This window comes from Macaca mulatta, chromosome 10 (genome assembly GCF_049350105.2).
Source record: "Macaca mulatta isolate MMU2019108-1 chromosome 10, T2T-MMU8v2.0, whole genome shotgun sequence".
In the NCBI taxonomy this organism is placed as follows: domain Eukaryota; kingdom Metazoa; phylum Chordata; class Mammalia; order Primates; family Cercopithecidae; genus Macaca; species Macaca mulatta.
The window spans coordinates 690,502-709,980 of NC_133415.1; the positions used below are offsets into that span (position 1 = coordinate 690,502).

Here is a 19,479-nt window from a genome sequence, read left to right on the forward strand (position 1 = left end):
TTATGGAAAGCGAGCAGCAGTGAAACCTGGAGAACACTGCCCTGACCAACGGACCAAGGTTAGTGTCATCACTGTTGTCATATGTATGTTGTAGACTCCTGATAGGATGTGATGAGGATAATCTGTCTCTTTGAGACTCTTTCCCAAAACTCATAATCCCAATATAATCATGAGAAAAATATTATACAAATGCAAATGGGGGGACATTCTACAAAATAACTAACTATCCTCAAAATTGTCAAGGTCATATAAGAGCAAAGAAAGACTGAGAAATAGTCTCAAACGAGAGGAGTAAATTGTAACAATCTGTGACAACTATAAATCTAAAGTTGTTCTAAAATAGTTTATTTAATACACCAGATTAACAAAGTAAAACAGAAAAATTACATGATCATCTCAATAAATGTACGAAAAGCTGGCAAAATTCAACACTCATTACTGTGTAAAAAATAAAAATATAAACCTCTTAGCGAAAATATAAACCTTTATATTTTTCTTAAAGAAGAAAATATCCTCAGCCTAATAAATGGTCTTTGTGAAAAACCCACAGTTAACATCACACTTAATGGCAACAGACTGAAGTTTTCATGCTTAAGCTCAGGAACAAGATAAGAATATCCACTCTCACCACTTTCATTCAGCATTGTACTGGAGGTTCTGGCTAGTGAAATAAGGCAAGAAAAACAAATAAGGGCTTTCAGATAGAAAAACATAAATAAGGTTGGGCACGGTGGCTCACACCTGTCATCCCAGTACTTTGGGAGGCCGAGGCGGGTGGTTCACCTGAGGTCAGGAGTTTGAGACCAGCCTGGCTAACATGGTGAAACCCCGTCTCTACTAAAAATACAGAAATTAGCCAGGAGTAGTGGCACATGACTGTAGTCCCAACTACTCACGAGGCTGAGGTAGGAGAATCACTTGAACCCGGGAGGCAGAGGCTGCAGTGGGCCAAGATTGTGCCACTGCACTCCAGCCTGGAAGACAGAGTGAGATTCCATCTCAAAAATAAATAAATAGATAAATAACACTGTCTTTATTCACAGAAGACTTGATTGTCTATGTCGAAATCCAGTGGCAGCTACAAAGAGAGCACCAGAATTAATAAATGAACTTGGCAAGGTTTCAAGATACATGGTAACCACACAAAAATCAATTGTATTTCTGTATACTGGCAATCAACAATTGAGTATCAGAATATGAAATATTTAGAAATAATTTTGACAAAATATGTGAAAAACCTGCACATTCAAAATTACAAAACATTGCTGAGAGAAATTGAAGCAGCCCTAAAGAAATGAATAGATATACTGAGTTCATAATTCAGAGGACGCCGTATTGTTAGGGTGTCATGTCTTCTCAAATTGATCTGCAAATTCAACATAATCACAATGAAAACATTAGCAGATTCTTTTCAACTGGCAAGCAAAAATTGTATATATTTATGATATACAACATGACGTTTTGATACATGTATATATTGTGGAATGGCTAAATCAAGTTATTTAACATTATCTCACATAATTATCATTTTCTTTGTAGTTAGAACACTTAAAACCCACTCTTTTGTCAATTTTTATGTGTACAATATATTGTTATTAACTATAGTCACCATGATGTGTAATTACATGATGTGTAATACACGTCTTGAACTTACTACTCCTGAATAACTGAAATTTTGTGTCCTTTGACCAAAGTCTCCCCAATCTTCCCACCCCCCAGCCTCTGGAAACCACCCTTTTACTCTGTTTCTATGACTTAGACTTTACTACACTCCACATATAAGCGCCATCATGCAGTATGTATCGTTCTGTGTCCAGCTTATTTCACTCAGTGTCCTCCAGTTCATCCATATTGTCACAAATAGTAAAATCTCCTTTTTGATGGCTACATAGTATTCCATTGTGTATATATATCACATTTTCTTGATCCATTCATTTTGTTGATGTATGCTTAGGTTGATTCCATATCTTGGCTATTAACAGTGCTGCAATGAACATGGGAATGCAAATATTTCTTTAACATACTGATTTCATGTTGAAATCTATAGTCCTTTAGATGTATACGCAGTAGTGCAACTGCTGAATCTCAGCAGAATTTTTTTTTCTTTTTTGAGACGGAGTCTCGCTCTGCTGTCCAGGCTGGAGTGCAGTGGTGCAATCTCGGCTCACTGCAAGCTCCGCCTCCTGGGTTCACGCCATTCTCCTGCCTCAGCTTCCTGAGAAGCTGTGATTACAGGCATGCACCACCAAGCCTGGCTAATTTTTGTATTTTTAGTAGAGACAGGGTTTCACCTTGTTAGCCAGGATGGTCTCGATATCCTGACCTCATGATCCGCCCACCTCGGCCTCCCAAAGTGCTGGAATTACAGGTGTGAACCACTGCGCCCGGCCAGAATTTTTACTGTAGAAATCAACAGACTAATGCTAAAATTCATATGGAAATGCAAAGGACCTAAACTTGCTGAAACAGCTTTAAGAAAGCACAAAAGGGCCGGGTGCGGTGACTCAAGCCTGTAATCCCAGCACTTTGGGAGGCCGAGGTGGGTGGATCACGAGGTCAGGAGATCGAGACCATCCTGGCTAACACGGTGAAACCCCGTCTCTACTAAAAATACAAAAAACTAGCCGGGCGAGGTGGCGGGCGCCTGTAGTCCCAACTACTCGGGAGGCTGAGGCAGGAGAATGGCGTGAACCCGGGAGGCGGAGCTTGCAGTGAGCTGAGATCCGGCCACTGCACTCCAGCCTGGGCGACAGAGCGAGACTCCGTCTCAAAAAAAAAAAAAAAAAAGAAAAAGAAAGCACAAAAGTTGGAAGATGTAGACTACCTGACTTCCAGACTTACTGTGAACCCATTTGCAGTAAGACGGTGTGGTATTGGTTTCAAGATAAACAAATACATAAAAGGGACAAAATAGCTCGAAAGCAGAGCCAGACATATATGAACTGATTTTCTTCAGAGGTACAATGGCATTTCAGTGGACAAAGAATCTTTGAACATATAGTGCTGGAGCCATTGGACATCATGTACCAAAGAATTTTCAGCCGGGCATAGTGGCTCATGCCTGTAATCTCCAGCACTCTGGGAGGCTGAGATAGGCAGATCACCTGAGGTCAGGATTTCAAGACCAGCCTAGCCAACATGGTGAAACCCTATCTCTACTAAAAATACAAAAACAAAAAAATATATAGCCAGGCGTGGTGGTGCATGCCTGTAACCACAGCTACTTGGGAGGTTGAGGCGGAGGTTGCAGTAAACTGAGATTGTGCCACTGCACTCCAGCCTGGGCAACAAGAGTGAAGCTCTGTCTCAGGAAAAAAAAAAAATTTTTCAATCCACGTTCATACCAAATACAAAAATTAACTCAAAATGGATCATAAACCTAAGTGAAAAACCTAAAATTCTAACATTTCTTTTTTTATTTTTTATTTTATTTTTTTTTTTTTGAGACGGAGTCTCCCTCTGTCGCCCAGGCTGGAGTGCAGTGGCCGGATCTCAGCTCACTGCAAGCTCCGCCTCCCAGGTCTACGCCATTCTCCTGCCTCGGCCTCCCGAGTAGCTGGGACTACAGACGCCCGCCACCTCGCCCGGCTAGTTTTTTGTATTTTTTAGTAGAGACGGGGTTTCACCGTGTTCGCCAGGATGGTCTCGATCTCCTGACCTCGTGATCCGCCCGCCTCGGCCTCCCAAAGTGCTGGGATTACAGGCTTGAGCCACTGCGCCCGGCCCAAATTCTAACATTTCTAGAATAAAACATAAAATAACATTTCTGTGACGTCAGGTTAAGCAAAAATCTCTTAGATCATACACCAAAAGCATGATCCATGATTTCAAGATACATGATAATCACACAAAAATCAATTGTTTTTCTGTATACTAGCAATCAACAATTGAGTATCAGAATATGAAATACTTATAAATAATTCTGACAAAATATGTGAAAAACTTGCACACTCAAAACTATAAAACATTGCTGAGAGAATTGAAGAAGTCCTAAATAAATGAATAGATATACCGAATAACATACAATAGATATAAACAATAAATTGATTAGTTGTACTCCCTTAAAGTTTAAAACTGCTGTGCTCCAAAAGACACTGTTTAGAGAATTAAAAAGCAAGCTTTTGACTTGGAGAAGATATTTACAATGCATACAACTGACAAAGAACTTACATTCAGCATATAAAAAGAACTCTCAAAACTCTATAAAAAGATGACAACCGAAGTTTTTAAATAGGCAAAAGATTTGAGGCCGGGCGCGGTGGCTCAAGCCTGTAATCCCAGCACTTTGGGAGGCCGAGACGGGCGGATCACGAGGTCAGGAGATCAAGACCATCCTGGCTAACACGGTGAAACCCCGTCTCTACTAAAAAATACAAAAAAACTAGCCGGGCAAGGTGGCAGGCGCCTGTAGTCCCAGCTACTCGGGAGGCTGAGGCAGGAGAATGGTGTAAACTCGGGCGGCGGAGCTTGCAGTGAGCTGAGATCCAGCCACTGCACTCCAGCTTGGGCGACAGAGCGAGACTCCGTCTCAAAAAAAAAAAAAAAAAAAAGATTTGAACAGACACTTCCCCAAAGAAGATGGATGGATGACAACGAGCACATGAAATAATATGCTTGACATCACCAGCCATTAAGCAAATGCGAATTAAAACCACAATGAAATATTGTCACACACCTACCAGAATGACTAAAATTAAAAAGACTGGCCATACCAAGTGTTGTCAAGTCTGTGGAAGAGTCAGAACTCTCATATGCTGCAGGTGGGACTGCGAAATGTTGCAATCACTTTGAAAAAGCACTCTGGAAATTTTTTTAAAAGTGCTTTTTAACATATACCTACCCAATGGCCCAGCCATTCCTCACATACGTGGTTAGCGAAGAGATATGAGCGTGTATGCCCACACAAGTGCTGGTATTTGAGTGCACATAGCTGCTTCATTTGGAATAACCCGGACTGGAAACAACCCAATGTCCGTCAGTGGGTAGACGGGAAAACAAACTGTGGTATAGCCATGTGATGAAATACTCGGCAACGGAAAGAATAAATCACTGATATACAAAGTGAATCTCAAAATGATTATGCTGAGTGAAAGAAGACAGATTTTTAAAAGGGCTTGCTATTGGGTTTCATTTATATAAAATTATGAGAAAAGCAAATTGATAGTGAGACAAAGCAGATCAGACATTGCCTGGGGCAGGAGAGGGGACAAGCTGGAAGGATTGTAAAGTACCACAAGGAAACTTGAGGGGGTGATGGACGTGTTCACTCTCTGGGTTGTGGTGATTGCTTCGGGGATGCATTCGTATGTCAAAACTTACACCTATCAAATGATCCAGCCATTCCACCCCTAGGTATTTACCCGAGAGACATGAAAGCACATGTCCATGCAAAAACCCATGTATAGTGTTCAGAACTAGATCATTGATGATTCTTTACCAAGAATGGAGTTTCTGGAGTAAACTCCATTAAGTTAACTTCTGTTTCTTGGTCAGTTTTCTACGTATTAAAGATGAACCATTTTCATTTTTTCACATTTCCATTGTAAATTTTCTAAGATTGGATTCACCAGAACGTTTTCCCTTGCAAATATTGTAAGATTTCATATATTGATGAGATACACAACGAGGACCTCTGCCTCTGTAAGTGTCAGTATTGTGCATGATCCCAGCCATGCCCACTGTTCTGGCATCAGAGTCTTGCCCTGTACAGTTTAGCCACTGTCAAACCATTTTCTTTTATTGTTGCTTTTCTTTTATTGTTGCTATCAATAAGCTTCATTATGAATTTGGTTTTTATAAATACTTTTCATTGGCTTAGGTGTCCCATGAGAAAACAGTGAGCACACCTCTTGGATGTCCAGGTGGGCACACCCCTCAGATGTCTAGTTTTAGTTTGTCACACAGCTGGTCATTCTTCCCTGTTTCTCCTGTCACTATGAACAGGAGACGCCTGCTTCAGGATCTGAAAGTTTAAGGGTAAAACTACCCATAGGAACATGAAGGCAGATCAAAGAGTGTCAATTTTAAAAATGAAAATTGGGGCCAGGCACGATGGCTCAAGCCTGTAATCCCAGCACTTTGGGAGGCCGAGACGGGCGGATCACGAGGTCAGGAGATCGAGACCATCCTGGCAAACACGGTGAAACCCCGTCTCTACTAAAAAATACAAAAAACTAGCCGGGCGCGGTGGCGGGCGCCTGTAGTCCCAGCTACTCAGGAGGCTGAGGCAGGAGAATGGCCTAAACCCGGGAGGCGGAGCTTGCAGTGAGCTGAGATCCGGCCACTGCACTCCAGCCTGGGCGACAGAGCGAGACTCCGTCTCAAAAAAAAAGAAAAGAAAAGAAAATTGGAACATCTATTACACTGGTAAAGATAGACATGTTTGACAAGAACAGTGTTGACTTAGATGTAGGGAAATGGACACTCTCATGCATCACAGAAGGCTAAACATTCCTTCCTAGGAAAGAACTGCGGCCCTTTGTCTTATAAGTGTCCCTATTGTGGAAGATCAATGTAGAGACATAAGATAGGCCTGTACACACTAACATAGAAATATCTCTATATTTGCTAAATGGAAAAGCATGTCATAGAGCAGCACGAACGGTGAAAAAGCGGGAGATTATGTGATATGTCACCATATTAATGTGCGTGTGAAGTTTCCAGGAATCACGGCTTGAATTCTCCATCCAGTCTATGGTCTCCCATAGAGTGTTCCTTGAGAGTAGGCCCTGTCTCTCCAAGGAGATCCAGATGTCAGCTATAGGTGATAGACCCAGGGTGAGATTTTCTCCGTCACTGGGGAGAGAAGAAACCAAGGACAAGGAGCATTTATGGGGAGACAGAACCAAGAAAATCAACTCTGGATCCCAGAAAGCTCAGAAGAGAAACAGTGAAGTCTCTGGGGGCTGCTGCTGCTGTAGCTCAACCCCAACTTGTCCATAATCCCTTCGTGACCGCAGCCAGCACACCTTGTCCCACACATCTATGTGCAAAGCCCACCTGGCTCTGTGTCTGGCTCAGGGTCATTGAGGGTGAATCCCAGGCTGCTGCTGTTACGGCTTCTGCACAGGGCCTTGCATTTTGTATGCTTGGTATTTAGAGAATGTCAAGTGTCTGGCACCAGGGTACAAAGATCATACACCCAGTAGGAAGATTAAGAAACTGGCTTTGGCCGGGCGCGGTGGCTCAAGCCTGTAATCCCAGCACTTTGGGAGGCCGAGACGGGTGGATCACGAGGTCAGGAGATCGAGACCATGCTGGCTAACACGGTGAAACCCCGTCTCTACTAAGAAATACAAAAAACTAGCCGGGCGAGGTGGCGGGCGCCTGTAGTCCCAGCTACTCGGGAGGCTGAGGCCGGAGAATGGCGTAAACCCGGGAGGCGGAGCTTGCAGTGAGCTGAGATCCGGCCACTGCACTGCAGCCTGGGCGACAGAGCCAGACTCCGTCTCAAAAAAAAAAAAAAAAAAAAAAAAAGAAACTGGCTTCAGGAGAGAGAGCCTAAAAGTCAACAAAATGAATTACCAACTCCAACTTCAGAAGCACCAGCTCTTAGCCAAGGCAGAGAGAACGTTTTAAGTGTGATCAGCTGTTACTATCCTACGGCGCTATGGGCCATTCGACTCAATATGCAAGCCCTCCTATGTGGCCAAAGCATTTCAGGGGTCATGAGAGGAAAATGGCAGGCACCAAAGTGCCCCTGCAGATAAGCATAAGAGTATGCACCAGCAGCCACCACCAGCTGGCCCATGAATGACAGCCACGTCCATGCATGTTGCCGGTGTGTCAAGCCCTGCTTTGACGCTCTGCATCTGTCCTTACTTCATGGTCACACAGCCCTCTGGCACATCTTCCCCAGAGCACAGAGCTTATGAGGGGTGGAGCAGGGTATTTGTTTGAACCTAGGTAGACCAATAAATTTTAAAGATGAAGATTCACAGCTGCTCCATCCAGGTGGGCACATCCCTCGGATGTCCAGGTGGGCACACCCTAGGCGTGGTCCTTTGAGCTTTCTCAGTCAGGGTTCCTCCCACCTGCCATGGCACCTTCTCTGCCACCTGTCTTGGTAACCGGGGCATAGGACCACCTTGCACTTGACTGACACAAGCCGCTAGGTGGACACACGTACGAGTGAAAACTTGTTGCAATGACTGTGCATCCAAGAGCCAAGGTTTCCTCTTTCTGAGACCTGCCATCTTCAGTCTCACAAGGGGTTAAACCAGCAGTCAAGTTTTGCATTTTTACTCCCTGATCAGAGTAAGCAGTTGGCCTGAACCTATCAGGATTTCCTTTTTTTTTTTTTTTGAGACGGAGTCTCACTCTGTCACCCAGGCTGGAGTGCAGTGATGCAGTGGTGCGATCGTGGCTCACTGCAACCTCCGCCTCCCAGGTTCAAGCAATTCTCCTGCCTCAGCCTCCCAAGTAGCTGGGATTACAGGCACCGCCACCACACCCGGCTAATTTTTCTGTGTTTTTAGTAGAGATGGGGTTTCACCATATTGGTCAGGCTGGAGGATTTCTTTCCCAGGATTTTGCAAATAGATGTGAACAGTTCCAAGTACTCTATGCTGCTGTCCCCAGCATGGGGCAGGGCGGGGCAGGTACTCTATGCAGACCAGGGTCATGCCTTGCCTGGGTTCCTCACCATTCTTGGTAACTGCTTCTGGCCTTTCCTATTGGTTCTGTGTGACATCTTTTCATCCTTATCACTTAAATGGCTCTAACTGGTTTCTGTTCCTTGCAGTGGAAGGTCTTAAAATAAATAACCCCAAATCCTAAGGAAGCCATTCAAAGCTCACTCAGGGGCATCCAAAAAGTATTCCCCATTGCAGCTCCTGGAAAACTCTAGCAAAGAATACATTTTTAAATTTGCTCAAATCCAGGAACTATTAAGATTTAACTACAGGCAAGTAATGAACAGTAAAATTGTGTTTGGTAGTAGACACTTGTTTTGGTGGCCCGGTGGCCTCCTTAGCCTTTGTGTTCTGCGGGGTTCAACCTTCACGCAGAATCTTCTCTGTGGGCGTCGACACCCCCAGGAGAACACGGCCTCCTGACAGAAGACTTGGACCCACACCCCTTCTTTCCCAGTCAGCTCACTCCCAGCTGCTGTTTTGGAGGCCCACCCCCTTTGACTTGCACATGCAGAGATGGCTCTTTTATTTTCACCATTTGTCGTTTTCCCTAAGTGAGAAATAAGGACCATTCCTGGTCTACAGCCCCAGGTCACCTCATTCCAGCATTAAAAATCAAGATTTTAAAAAACACAATTGGCACTAATGTACAAGCAATTCCACCTTATTGTAGGGTGAAGGAGAGAGGGTCGATTTTTTAGGGGAAATTTGGGCTGAGGTGGGAGGGGAGATAGGAAGAAGTCCAGAAAGCATGTCTTTATGTATGTGCATGTCTCCATACAGATGTGTGTGTGTGTGTGTGTGTGTATATATATATGTTTATTTATTTATTTCATCTTTCCTTTTTCTCAGCACTGAAGGGCTCACTGGGTCTGTTGAGAACCGGGTCAGATCAGGAGGTAGAGGTCAGCTCTGGGAGCTCTGTGGTCTCCATGTCATAATAGTTCTTTCCGTCGGAATAGGTCTTCCCCTTCAAGGCCTCTATGAGCTGCTGTAGGCGCTTGGCAAAAGAAAGTCCTTGGGGAGGTTTTGTGGTAGATGAGGGTGGAGGTGGGGGCGGGGGCGGGGGTAAAGGTGAGGGTGGAGGTGGGGGTGGGGGCGGGGGTGGAGGTGGGGGTCGAGGCCGAGCTGAAGGTGGTCGGGATGGAAGTGGTCGAGGGGGCGGTTGGAAATACCAAGGAAGGTGAGCAGAGATAGGGTGGGAGGAGGGGAGTTGAATTGGGGGCGGTCTAGTGGTGGGGGGTGGAGGGGTGGCCGGTTGAATCATATGCAGAGCATTAGAACCAATCTTGGAGGCAATCCAGTTCAGATAGGGCCAGGTGGCCGTGTAGATTCCGGGGCGCTTGGCACGGGCACAGCCTACCCCCCAGCTTGTGATTCCCACGACCACGTAGGCGCCTTTCTTGCTGTCTTTGCACATGAGAGGCCCGCCGCTGTCCCCCTGCCCAGAAGGACACAGAGGTCACAATCTGCCTAAACCACTCTTTCCCTGCCAAGAGGGGTCAGAGGCTCTGGGAGGACAATTTCCACAGCCATATGGTTTCCTGCTGCCGTAAACACAAGTGGTTGCGGCAAAGTTTGAGGGGGTGTCAAGGGCTTCATTTGGGATGTGAGGAGGGTGTGGATTGTCAGGGCTTTCCTTGCAGTGAGATGAGCAAGCGCACGTGTCCATAGGGGCACATGGCAGGGGCTGCCAGTGGCTGCCACCTCTCATCCCCACCGTGACTGTAGGTGCTAGAAAAGGGACCGGGGAAGCAGTCACTAGACAAGGGCCCTAGGCAGAGGGGTGGAGATAATGGAGCTTGGGGATCCAAAATGAGGATGTTCTCAGGGGCCAGGAGAGTCCCGGAGGGACCCAGGGGCCCAGAAGCCAGAAGGAAGGTTACCTGGCAGGTGTCGATCTTGCCTAAAGGATACCCCGCGCACACATTGGTTGGCTGAATGCGCCCATTGTACCACTGGGTCGAGTTACACAAGTCCAGGTCGATGAGATCCACACGCGCCTCCATCAGCATAGATGATGGCCTGGGGGCTACAGTCAGACCACTCAGTGGTCAGTGATCATGGGAGATGCGGAAAAAAGCCCTGCCTCCTTGCCCCACCGAACCCCATCCTCTGTGACACTCCAGTTAAACCTCAGACCCATCCAGTCAATGCCCCGACCTCTCCTTATACACCAGAAAGAGCAGACGAGAGGTGGTGGGAGGAGGTGGGGAAATGTTATCCAAATCAAGTCCAGAGGAGCAAGGAAGAGAGGAAGGAAGGGTGGAGGCCCATGGACAGGTAGATGGAGAATGGGCGGTGGAGGGTGGGTGTGCATATTAATGGTGGATTATGGAGGTTAGCTGCAGTATTACCAATAACACCTAGTGTGCACTAAGCATTCACTGAGTCACATGGTCCGGTTATTCCCATTTTGGACCAGAAGGCTGGAGCACCGCCCACCCAGGTCACAGTAGAGATGTGGTAGGGCTACAGCCTGGCCTCAGGACTGCTCCTCTCCAGACTCCAGTCTGAGACACACTGTCCACTCCCACAGTCTGGCTGTAGGCCACCCTCCCTGCTTCTTGTCCCTCATCAGGACTCCTCGGCTCAGGTGTGGACAGCGTCTGCTGGAGTTGGATCAATAAGCCCCTCCCCATATGCTACAGATCTGTTCCGAGGAGACTGCAAGGGAAGCTCGGGGCAGCGCCTCCACACACTGGCAGACCTGGCAGGGGCAGAGGCGGTTGAAACGACCCTAATGCGGAACTTCCTTGAAAACCCTGGACTCGGCTGGGTGCAGTGGCTCACGCCTGTAATCCCAGCACTTTGGGAGGCTGAGGTGGGCGGATCACAAGGTCAGGAGATCAAGACCATCCTGGCTAACATGGTGAAACCCCGTTTCTACTAAAAAAAATACAAAAAATTAGCTGGGCATGGTGGCGAGCGCCTGTAGTCCCAGCTACTCGGGAGGCTGAGGCAGGAGAATGGCATAAACCCAGGAGGTGGAGCTTGCAGTGAGCCGAGATGGCACCACTGCACTCCAGCCTGGGCGACAGAGCGAGACTCCATCTCAAAAAAAAAAGCAAGCCCTGGACTCTCTACCATGACCTTTGGGTTAGAAAGACCCAATGCTACGGTGCACACAGTCAGAGTTGCTCCTTTTCAAGGGGTCTCACAGACAGAAGGGTCCCCAACAGCAGCAGCCACTCTGGCCCCCACCACAGCAGCACCTACAACCCAGGGGGTGGGTCTGGACGTCACCTGCAGAGCAGATGGGAGCAGACTGAAGTAGGGGCAGACCCAGAACATAGCTACACAGGCCAAGACAGAAGACAGGGAACACAAGAGTGACGTGCACAGGGCTAGGCACGGGCAGGTGTCTGGTAAGCGGCTGCTGAACGAGTGTTCCCTGGGCTTTATGTTTTTTAATCCCCTCAGCCCCTACCTTTTCTTACCATCCAAGCAGCAGTGAGAGTTTCGTACATGCACTGCCCTTGGGGTAAGGGTGACATTGAAACAACAATGATAACAATCCTGGGGCTTATTAGCCATTAACAAGACTTCTTTTTTTTTTTTTTTTTGAGATGGAGTCTCACTCTGTTGCCCAGGCTGGAGAGCAGTGGGGCGATCTCGGGTCACCGCAAACACCACCTCCCGGGTTCACGCCATTCTCCTGCCTCAGCCTCCCAAGTAGCTGGGACTACAGGCGCCCGCCACCACACCTGGCTAATTTTCTGTATTTTTAGTAGAGACAGGGTTTCACCGTGTTAGCCAGGATGGTCTCGATCTCCTGACCTCGTGATCCGCCCGCCTCAGCCTCCTAAAATTCTGGGATTACAGGCATGAGCCACCGCGCCTGGCCAAGATGACTTTTTAAATCTATGGCAGAGCCTATAGTCTTGAAAGCCATGGGTTTCATTGTGAAGAGCCAAGTGTCCTGAAATAGAAAAGGGTTTTCTCAATCCCAACACCTTGGCAAGTTTTTTGTTTGTTTGTTTGTTTGTTTGTTTTTAGATGAAGTTTCACTCTTGTTACCCAGGTTGGAGCGCAGTGGCACAATCTTGGCTCACCGCAACCTTCACCTCCTGGGTTCAAGTGATTCTCCTGCCTCAGCTTCCCGAGTAGCTGGGACGACAGGCGTCCCCCACCACACCCTGCTAATGTTTTGTATTTTCAGTAGAGATGGGGTTTCAACATGTTGGCCAGGCTGGTCTCGAACTCCTGACCGCAGGTGATCCACCCGCCTCGGCCTCCCAAAGTGCTGGGTAAATTACGGGAATGAGCCACTGCACCCGGCCGACACCTGGGCTTTAAATAACAAATGCTTAAAAGCCTGCTGGAACTCAAAACCCAATGGGAAAGAAGCAATACCTGGGGATAGCTCTTCCAGCCCCAAAGCAGATGAGTTGAAGGAGGTGGTAAGACTCGGAAGGTCTGAAGGAATCACAGGAGCTGGAGCCCGGGGGTGGAGGTGGTAAGACTCCGAAGGTCTGAAGGAATCACAGGAGCTGGAGCCCGGGGGTGGAGGTGGTAAGACTCGGAAGGTCTGAAGGAATCAAAGGAGCTGGATGGAGCCTGGGGGTGGAGGTGGTAAGACTCGGAAGGTCTGAAGGAATCACAGGAGCTGGAGCCCGGGGGTGGAGGTGGTAAGACTTGGAAGGTCTGAAGGAATCACAGGAGCTGGATGGAGCCCGGGGGTGGAGGTGGTAAGACTCGGAAGGTCTGAAGGAATCACAGGAGCCGGATGGAGCCCGGGGGTGGAGGTGGTAAGACTCGGAAGGTCTGAAGGAATCACAGGAGCCAGATGGAGCCCGGGGGTGGAGGTGGTAAGACTCCGAAGGTCTGAAGGAATCACAGGAGCTGGATGGAGCCTGGGGGTGGAGGTGGTAAGACTCCGAAGGTCTGAAGGAATCACAGGAGCTGGATGGAGCCCGGGGGTGGAGGTCGTAAGACTCGGAAGGTCTGAAGGAATCACAGGAGCTGGAGCCCGGGGGTGGAGGTGGTAAGACTCGGAAGGTCTGAAGGAATCACAGGAGCTGGATGGAGCCTGGGGGTGGAGGTGGTAAGACTCGGAAGGTCTGAAGGAATCACAGGAGCTGGAGCCCGGGGGTGGAGGTGGTAAGACTTGGAAGGTCTGAAGGAATCACAGGAGCTGGATGGAGCACGGGGGTGGAGGTGGTAAGACTCGGAAGGTCTGAAGGAATCACAGGAGCTGGAGCCCGGGGGTGGAGGTGGTAAGACTCGGAAGGTCTGAAGGAATCACAGGAGCTGGAGCCCGGGGGTGGAGGTGGTAAGACTCCGAAGGTCTGAAGGAATCACAGGAGCTGGATGGAGCCCGGGGGTGGAGGTGGTAAGACTCCGAAGGTCTGAAGGAATCACAGGAGCTGGAGCCCGGGGGTGGAGGTGGTAAGACTCGGAAGGTCTGAAGGAATCAAAGGAGCTGGATGGAGCCTGGGGGTGGAGGTGGTAAGACTCGGAAGGTCTGAAGGAATCACAGGAGCTGGAGCCCGGGGGTGGAGGTGGTAAGACTTGGAAGGTCTGAAGGAATCACAGGAGCTGGATGGAGCCCGGGGGTGGAGGTGGTAAGACTCCGAAGGTCTGAAGGAATCACAGGAGCCAGATGGAGCCCGGGGGTGGAGGTGGTAAGACTCCGAAGGTCTGAAGGAATCACAGGAGCTGGATGGAGCCTGGGGGTGGAGGTGGTAAGACTCGGAAGGTCTGAAGGAATCACAGGAGCTGGAGCCCGGGGGTGGAGGTGGTAAGACTTGGAAGGTCTGAAGGAATCACAGGAGCTGGATGGAGCCCGGGGGTGGAGGTGGTAAGACTCGGAAGGTCTGAAGGAATCACAGGAGCTGGAGCCCGGGGGTGGAGGTGGTAAGACTCGGAAGGTCTGAAGGAATCAAAGGAGCTGGATGGAGCCTGGGGGTGGAGGTGGTAAGACTCCGAAGGTCTGAAGGAATCACAGGAGCTGGATGGAGCCTGGGGGTGGAGGTGGTAAGACTCGGAAGGTCTGAAGGAATCACAGGAGCTGGAGCCCGGGGGTGGAGGTGGTAAGACTCGGAAGGTCTGAAGGAATCACAGGAGCTGGAGCCCGGGGGTGGAGGTGGTAAGACTCGGAAGGTCTGAAGGAATCACAGGAGCTGGAGCCCGGGGGTGGAGGTGGTAAGACTCCGAAGGTCTGAAGGAATCACAGGAGCCAGATGAAGCCCGGGGGTGGAGGTGGTAAGACTCCGAAGGTCTGAAGGAATCACAGGAGCCAGATGAAGCCCGGGGGTGGAGGTGGTAAGACTCCGAAGGTCTGAAGGAATCACAGGAGCTGGATGGAGCCTGGGGGTGGAGGTGGTAAGACTCCGAAGGTCTGAAGGAATCACAGGAGCCAGATGAAGCCCGGGGGTGGAGGTGGTAAGACTCCGAAGGTCTGAAGGAATCACAGGAGCTGGATGGAGCCTGGGGGTGGAGGTGGTAAGACTCGGAAGGTCTGAAGGAATCACAGGAGCTGGAGCCCGGGGGTGGAGGTGGTAAGACTCGGAAGGTCTGAAGGAATCACAGGAGCTGGAGCCCGGGGGTTTCTTTAAGACTTGGGCTTATGGGTAGAGAATGTGTTTGCAAAAATGAAAAAAAAACAAAACAAACAAACAAACAAAAAAACAGAAACAGAGCTATCCTATTAGGTTTATGGGAATTCCAGAACAAAAAAGGTTTTGCATGGCATCCAAGATGTAGCTAGGAGACTACAATCCTTCTGAGTAATAGAATAGGACAGCAATGACTGGCAGTGGGGACCCTGAGTTCAGCCTCCCAGGGCCACAGGGACCCCGAGTTCAGCCTCCCAGGGCCACAGGGACCCCCAAGAGCTGTGGACATCGACAGACAGGGACAGAGCATGGCAGGCGAGGGGGCTGCACAGAGGCCAGGGCAGAGCCATGGGTATTGGCAGCTGGAAGAGAGGCTGTCCCTCCAGGCCGGAGGGGATGGCCATGTGTCAAGCGAGGCCAGTGAGAACAAGGACAGCTGGGATGAGACTCCCTTCCCTGAGGGACAGGAGAGGTGACAAACCTGTCAGAAACTTAGACCACCTCCTCAGAGAAGGAAATAAGAGTTAAAGAAAGAATCCTCAAATTATTGATTTTTTGTTGTTACCCAAAAAAGGCTGCGTTTTAAACTCAAACGACTGAATTGCCTTGAATTAAGAAGCCTCATTATCCATTATCACGGAAAAAAAGAGATGGAGAGCTAAGTTAATTTCAGTCACATCTTCACATCTCTACTGTGACTGGATAAGGACTCACCACTTATGGAAAACTGGAAGCATAGGTCACATGCAGAGATCAAGTCCCACTGGGTCTTGTCCTGCTGGCAAAACCTTGCCACCCACTGCTGCGATTTAATGGGGTAACCTGTTGCTTCTGGGATAAACAGTATCTCTAGTGTGCCTGAGAACGTGGGGAGAGGTGTCTGGGACTTCTCTGACCACGGAGTCAGTAATGACAATTTGTTCTAGGTCACACCTGGGGCCCTCCATGAGCCTGGTCTGGTATGGAAGAAATTCCCCCTACTCTCCTAGAACTCATCTGGTGTCAAGTGTGTTAGGTAGTGTTGGATGGACAAGAGATCTTCTGGGAGCCAGGGGAAAGAGAGACAGATTGGTTACAGACAGAGGTCTAGAGCGGCAGCTACACCCATCTTGAATGGAGAGGTACCTGGTGGACACTCCAGGAAGCCTGAAATAGAGGAATGCCTATGACCCACAGAAAGCCACACCGACCACCTGTCCCCTTCCCAGTCTACAGAGCAAACGTCAAGTAACTCGGATGGAGAGGGTACATTTGGTGCTATGACTGCCCCAGAGGCGGCTGCTGATGGTGACAAAGACAGCCTGGAAGCAGGAAGCTGGGCCCTGGAATCACAGGTGTCAGGAAATGTTCAACTTGGAGACATCTGATCCAGCCCTTCCATTTACAGATGAGGAAACTGAGGCCCAGAGAGTGGAAGGCGCTCTCATACAGCCACATAACCTTATCTGGAGCTCTTCTCCAAAGGCTGTTTCAGGGTTGCTCCTTGTTTCCAGGGTCCAGCAGCTTGGGCCCCGGGTGCCAAATACAGACACAGCCTCAAGCCCATTCTAAGCAATGCTGCAGTTCTGCCTGCACCTGCCATCAGTCCTCCTGTAGAAAGCAAGACAAGTCACCCATCGTGTGACCTGGCACAGGGGACTATGGAAGGCCACAGTGATGTATCTACATATAGCGCCGTGAGGAGGATGAAAGCTGCTTGGCTGGGGGTCAACAAGTGACCACCGCACCTCAAAGACCACCAGGAGAATGGCCAGCAGCGTCCCCCCTTGGAGGTGCTCCCATACTCACCTTTCTCTTCTATATATCCCCAGCCAGCCACCCAGCAGATCTGGGGGCCTCTGGGGAGGCCTGCCTTAAAGTGGGGCAGGCAGCCCGGCCCAACGAAACGCCCACACGAAATGGGAGGGGTGATCTTCACAAGGGCAATGTCGTTTCCCTCTGTTGCAGAGTTGTATTTTTCGTGAATGATGATTTTCTCCACATATCTCTCTTGCAGAGGTGCCTTTACTGGTTTATTGTTCCCGTATGTAATTTCCTTTGCTCCGAAAACCAGTCTCCAGTCATACACTTTACTGTGGGCACAAAGGTAAGCCAGGTCACAACTGGTTGGACAAAAGCCTGGTGACAGTGACCCTCAGGGCCTTCCCCTAGCAAAGGTCTGGACCAGCCCCCAGAGTCTGGCAGCCACTTGACCCAGAGCCCCAGGGAGACTCTGCACAGCGTCCCTGGGGAGCACCCCTCTCTGAGAAGAGCCGTTCTGAAGATCTCCCTCTGTGCATCCCTACACGTACTTTTTGCCAACGAAGCAGTGAGCAGCCGTGAGCACCCATCGCGAATTCAGCAAGCTGCCTCCACATGCGTGGTACCTGTGACTGCCGTACGTGAAGATCTGGAGGCTGACCATCCAGGGCCAGGCCCCATGCTGTGCAGCCTTCCCGCCGACAATGCGGGCACCACCTTGTGGGTTCTGCCTGAACCGTAACCCACAGGGGCCACTGGGGAGAGACCGGGACACAGTCAAACCTAGCATGAGTACAGCCTGTCCTTGTAACTCCACAACTGAGGGGAAGCAGGTACATGGGGTTGGGAAAGCGGGAAGAGCTTCCGGCTTCTGGGAAAGCAGGGGCAGCCTGGGCTATGTAGGACCCGCAGGCTCTAGGAAATGGTTCTGGGGCCACGACTTCTCCCGTCTTGTGGGTGCAGTCACAGATGGAGACAGAGGAGGCCGCAGGAAGCCAGGACAGGCTGTATGGGCCCTGAGGGATGGCCCATCCCTGGGCAGAACAGGAGGGTAGAGGTGGGGATGTGGGACCTGGGGATAGAGGGGTGTAATGGCCTGAGGTCTTTATAACCAATCCTGGGTCGGAGACTCAGGGAAGAGTCAGGTGACGAAGGAGGTCCTGGGGCTGCAGAACTGGGTTGACAGTGATGGGAAGAGGGATAGTAGCCAGGGGCAGATACTGCGGCCCACAGGTGTAGGGGGCACACTGAGAGCAGTGGAGGTCTCGAGGTGGAGGCTCTGGGAACTGTGTCACAGGTGGGAGGCCACCTATAGCTTGGGAGGTGTTGGTGTTTTGGGGTACCTTGGAGTGAGAGAGTCTACTGGGGGTTAGGGGCACAAGTAGTGTGAAGTGATGATATCCTGGGGCTGTTGGGCGCAACCACGGGTTGGGACGTCTCAGCCGTCTGTGGGGGGATAAGGGCTCCCAAAATCAGGAGTTTGTGTCTTCAAGACAGTGGGGTCAGTCGCTGGGGGAGTGGGAGAGGTACAAGGAGCCCGAGGTGCTGAGGGGTCCATCTCTGGAGGAAACCATGAAAGCTGAGGGTCTGGGGGCTCCAGGCTGCTGATTGTGGGAGCAGGGGGGTCCAGGTTAGGGACGTGGGTCACAGGAGCTGTGAGACCCAGGGACTGCTAAGGCCCAAGCCCAGTCTCCTTTTCCCTAGCCCTGGACAGAGGGAGTCAGGGTGGGACCTGTTCCTCAGAAGATCCTTCCCCCACCAAGGTGCCCTGACACTTACTCACACGTGGCGTTATCTTTAGCAACCACGGACACTGCCAAGACCAGCAGAATGGCAGTTGGTAGCATCTCAACCATACTCCCGGCGCTGCCTGACCTGAGAGCCTAGTGACCTCACAAAGCTCCGTGGCTGCCTGGCCAATCAGCAGGGGTGCCCTCCCACCCCACCCCCCGCCGTTGAGCCAGGTAAGAGCCCTTCGCCTTAACTGGTTTGTGCCCAAGAGACTTCCTTCCTGCATAGGCTCCCCCCGCACCAGGATGATGGCGGACTCCTGTGCAGCCTCATTCCCTCTGTCCCAAGGCCAGGGTCTCCATTTCCAGTTACTCTTGCGAGGTCCCCACATCACCCAAGGCTCTGGCTTTGTGCAGGTTCGGGGTCTGCCTCTCAGGTATGCTGTAACCACTGCAGACTCACAGACTGAGGAGCGGCTCAGACCTTCAGTGATGAGACAGTGCAACATGTTTGTGGATCAGAGGAGTTGGGGTCAGCAGATTAATTGATCCTTAATTGCTGTTGGGGAAAATTTCTTTTCCTCTTCCAAGTGCGTGCTATCAACACACTTTTCCAAGAGCCACTTTGAATTTCCCTAATTTACAACTGCAAAGCCCACCTTCTTGTCCATTGCTGAATATCATAAGGTCTCCTATCATCCTGAGTGTCTCCAGATTGCCTTTCTGTGACTGAGGTGGAGCAAGGTGTTTTGTTTTCTCCTATCCTTGAATGTCAAGAGTTTTCGTCACAGCTACCCGAATATCATGAAGCATCAT

The 19,479-nt window shown here is 49.8% G+C and overlaps 1 protein-coding gene across 1 annotated transcript; it reads right to left on the reverse strand.

Moving 5' to 3' along the window:
* Nucleotides 1–9,389: 9,389 nt before the first annotated feature.
* On the reverse strand, nt 9,390–18,821 carry ACR (acrosin). Its single transcript, XM_001113191.5, has 5 exons — nt 18,713–18,821; nt 17,485–17,688; nt 16,982–17,265; nt 10,520–10,665; nt 9,390–10,074 (listed from the first exon to the last, which is right to left on the reverse strand). The coding sequence occupies exons 1-5, from the start codon at nt 18,787–18,789 to the stop codon at nt 9,526–9,528; spliced, it is 1,260 nt and encodes a 419-aa protein (XP_001113191.4). The 5' UTR covers nt 18,790–18,821; the 3' UTR covers nt 9,390–9,525.
* Nucleotides 18,822–19,479: the final 658 nt, after the last annotated feature.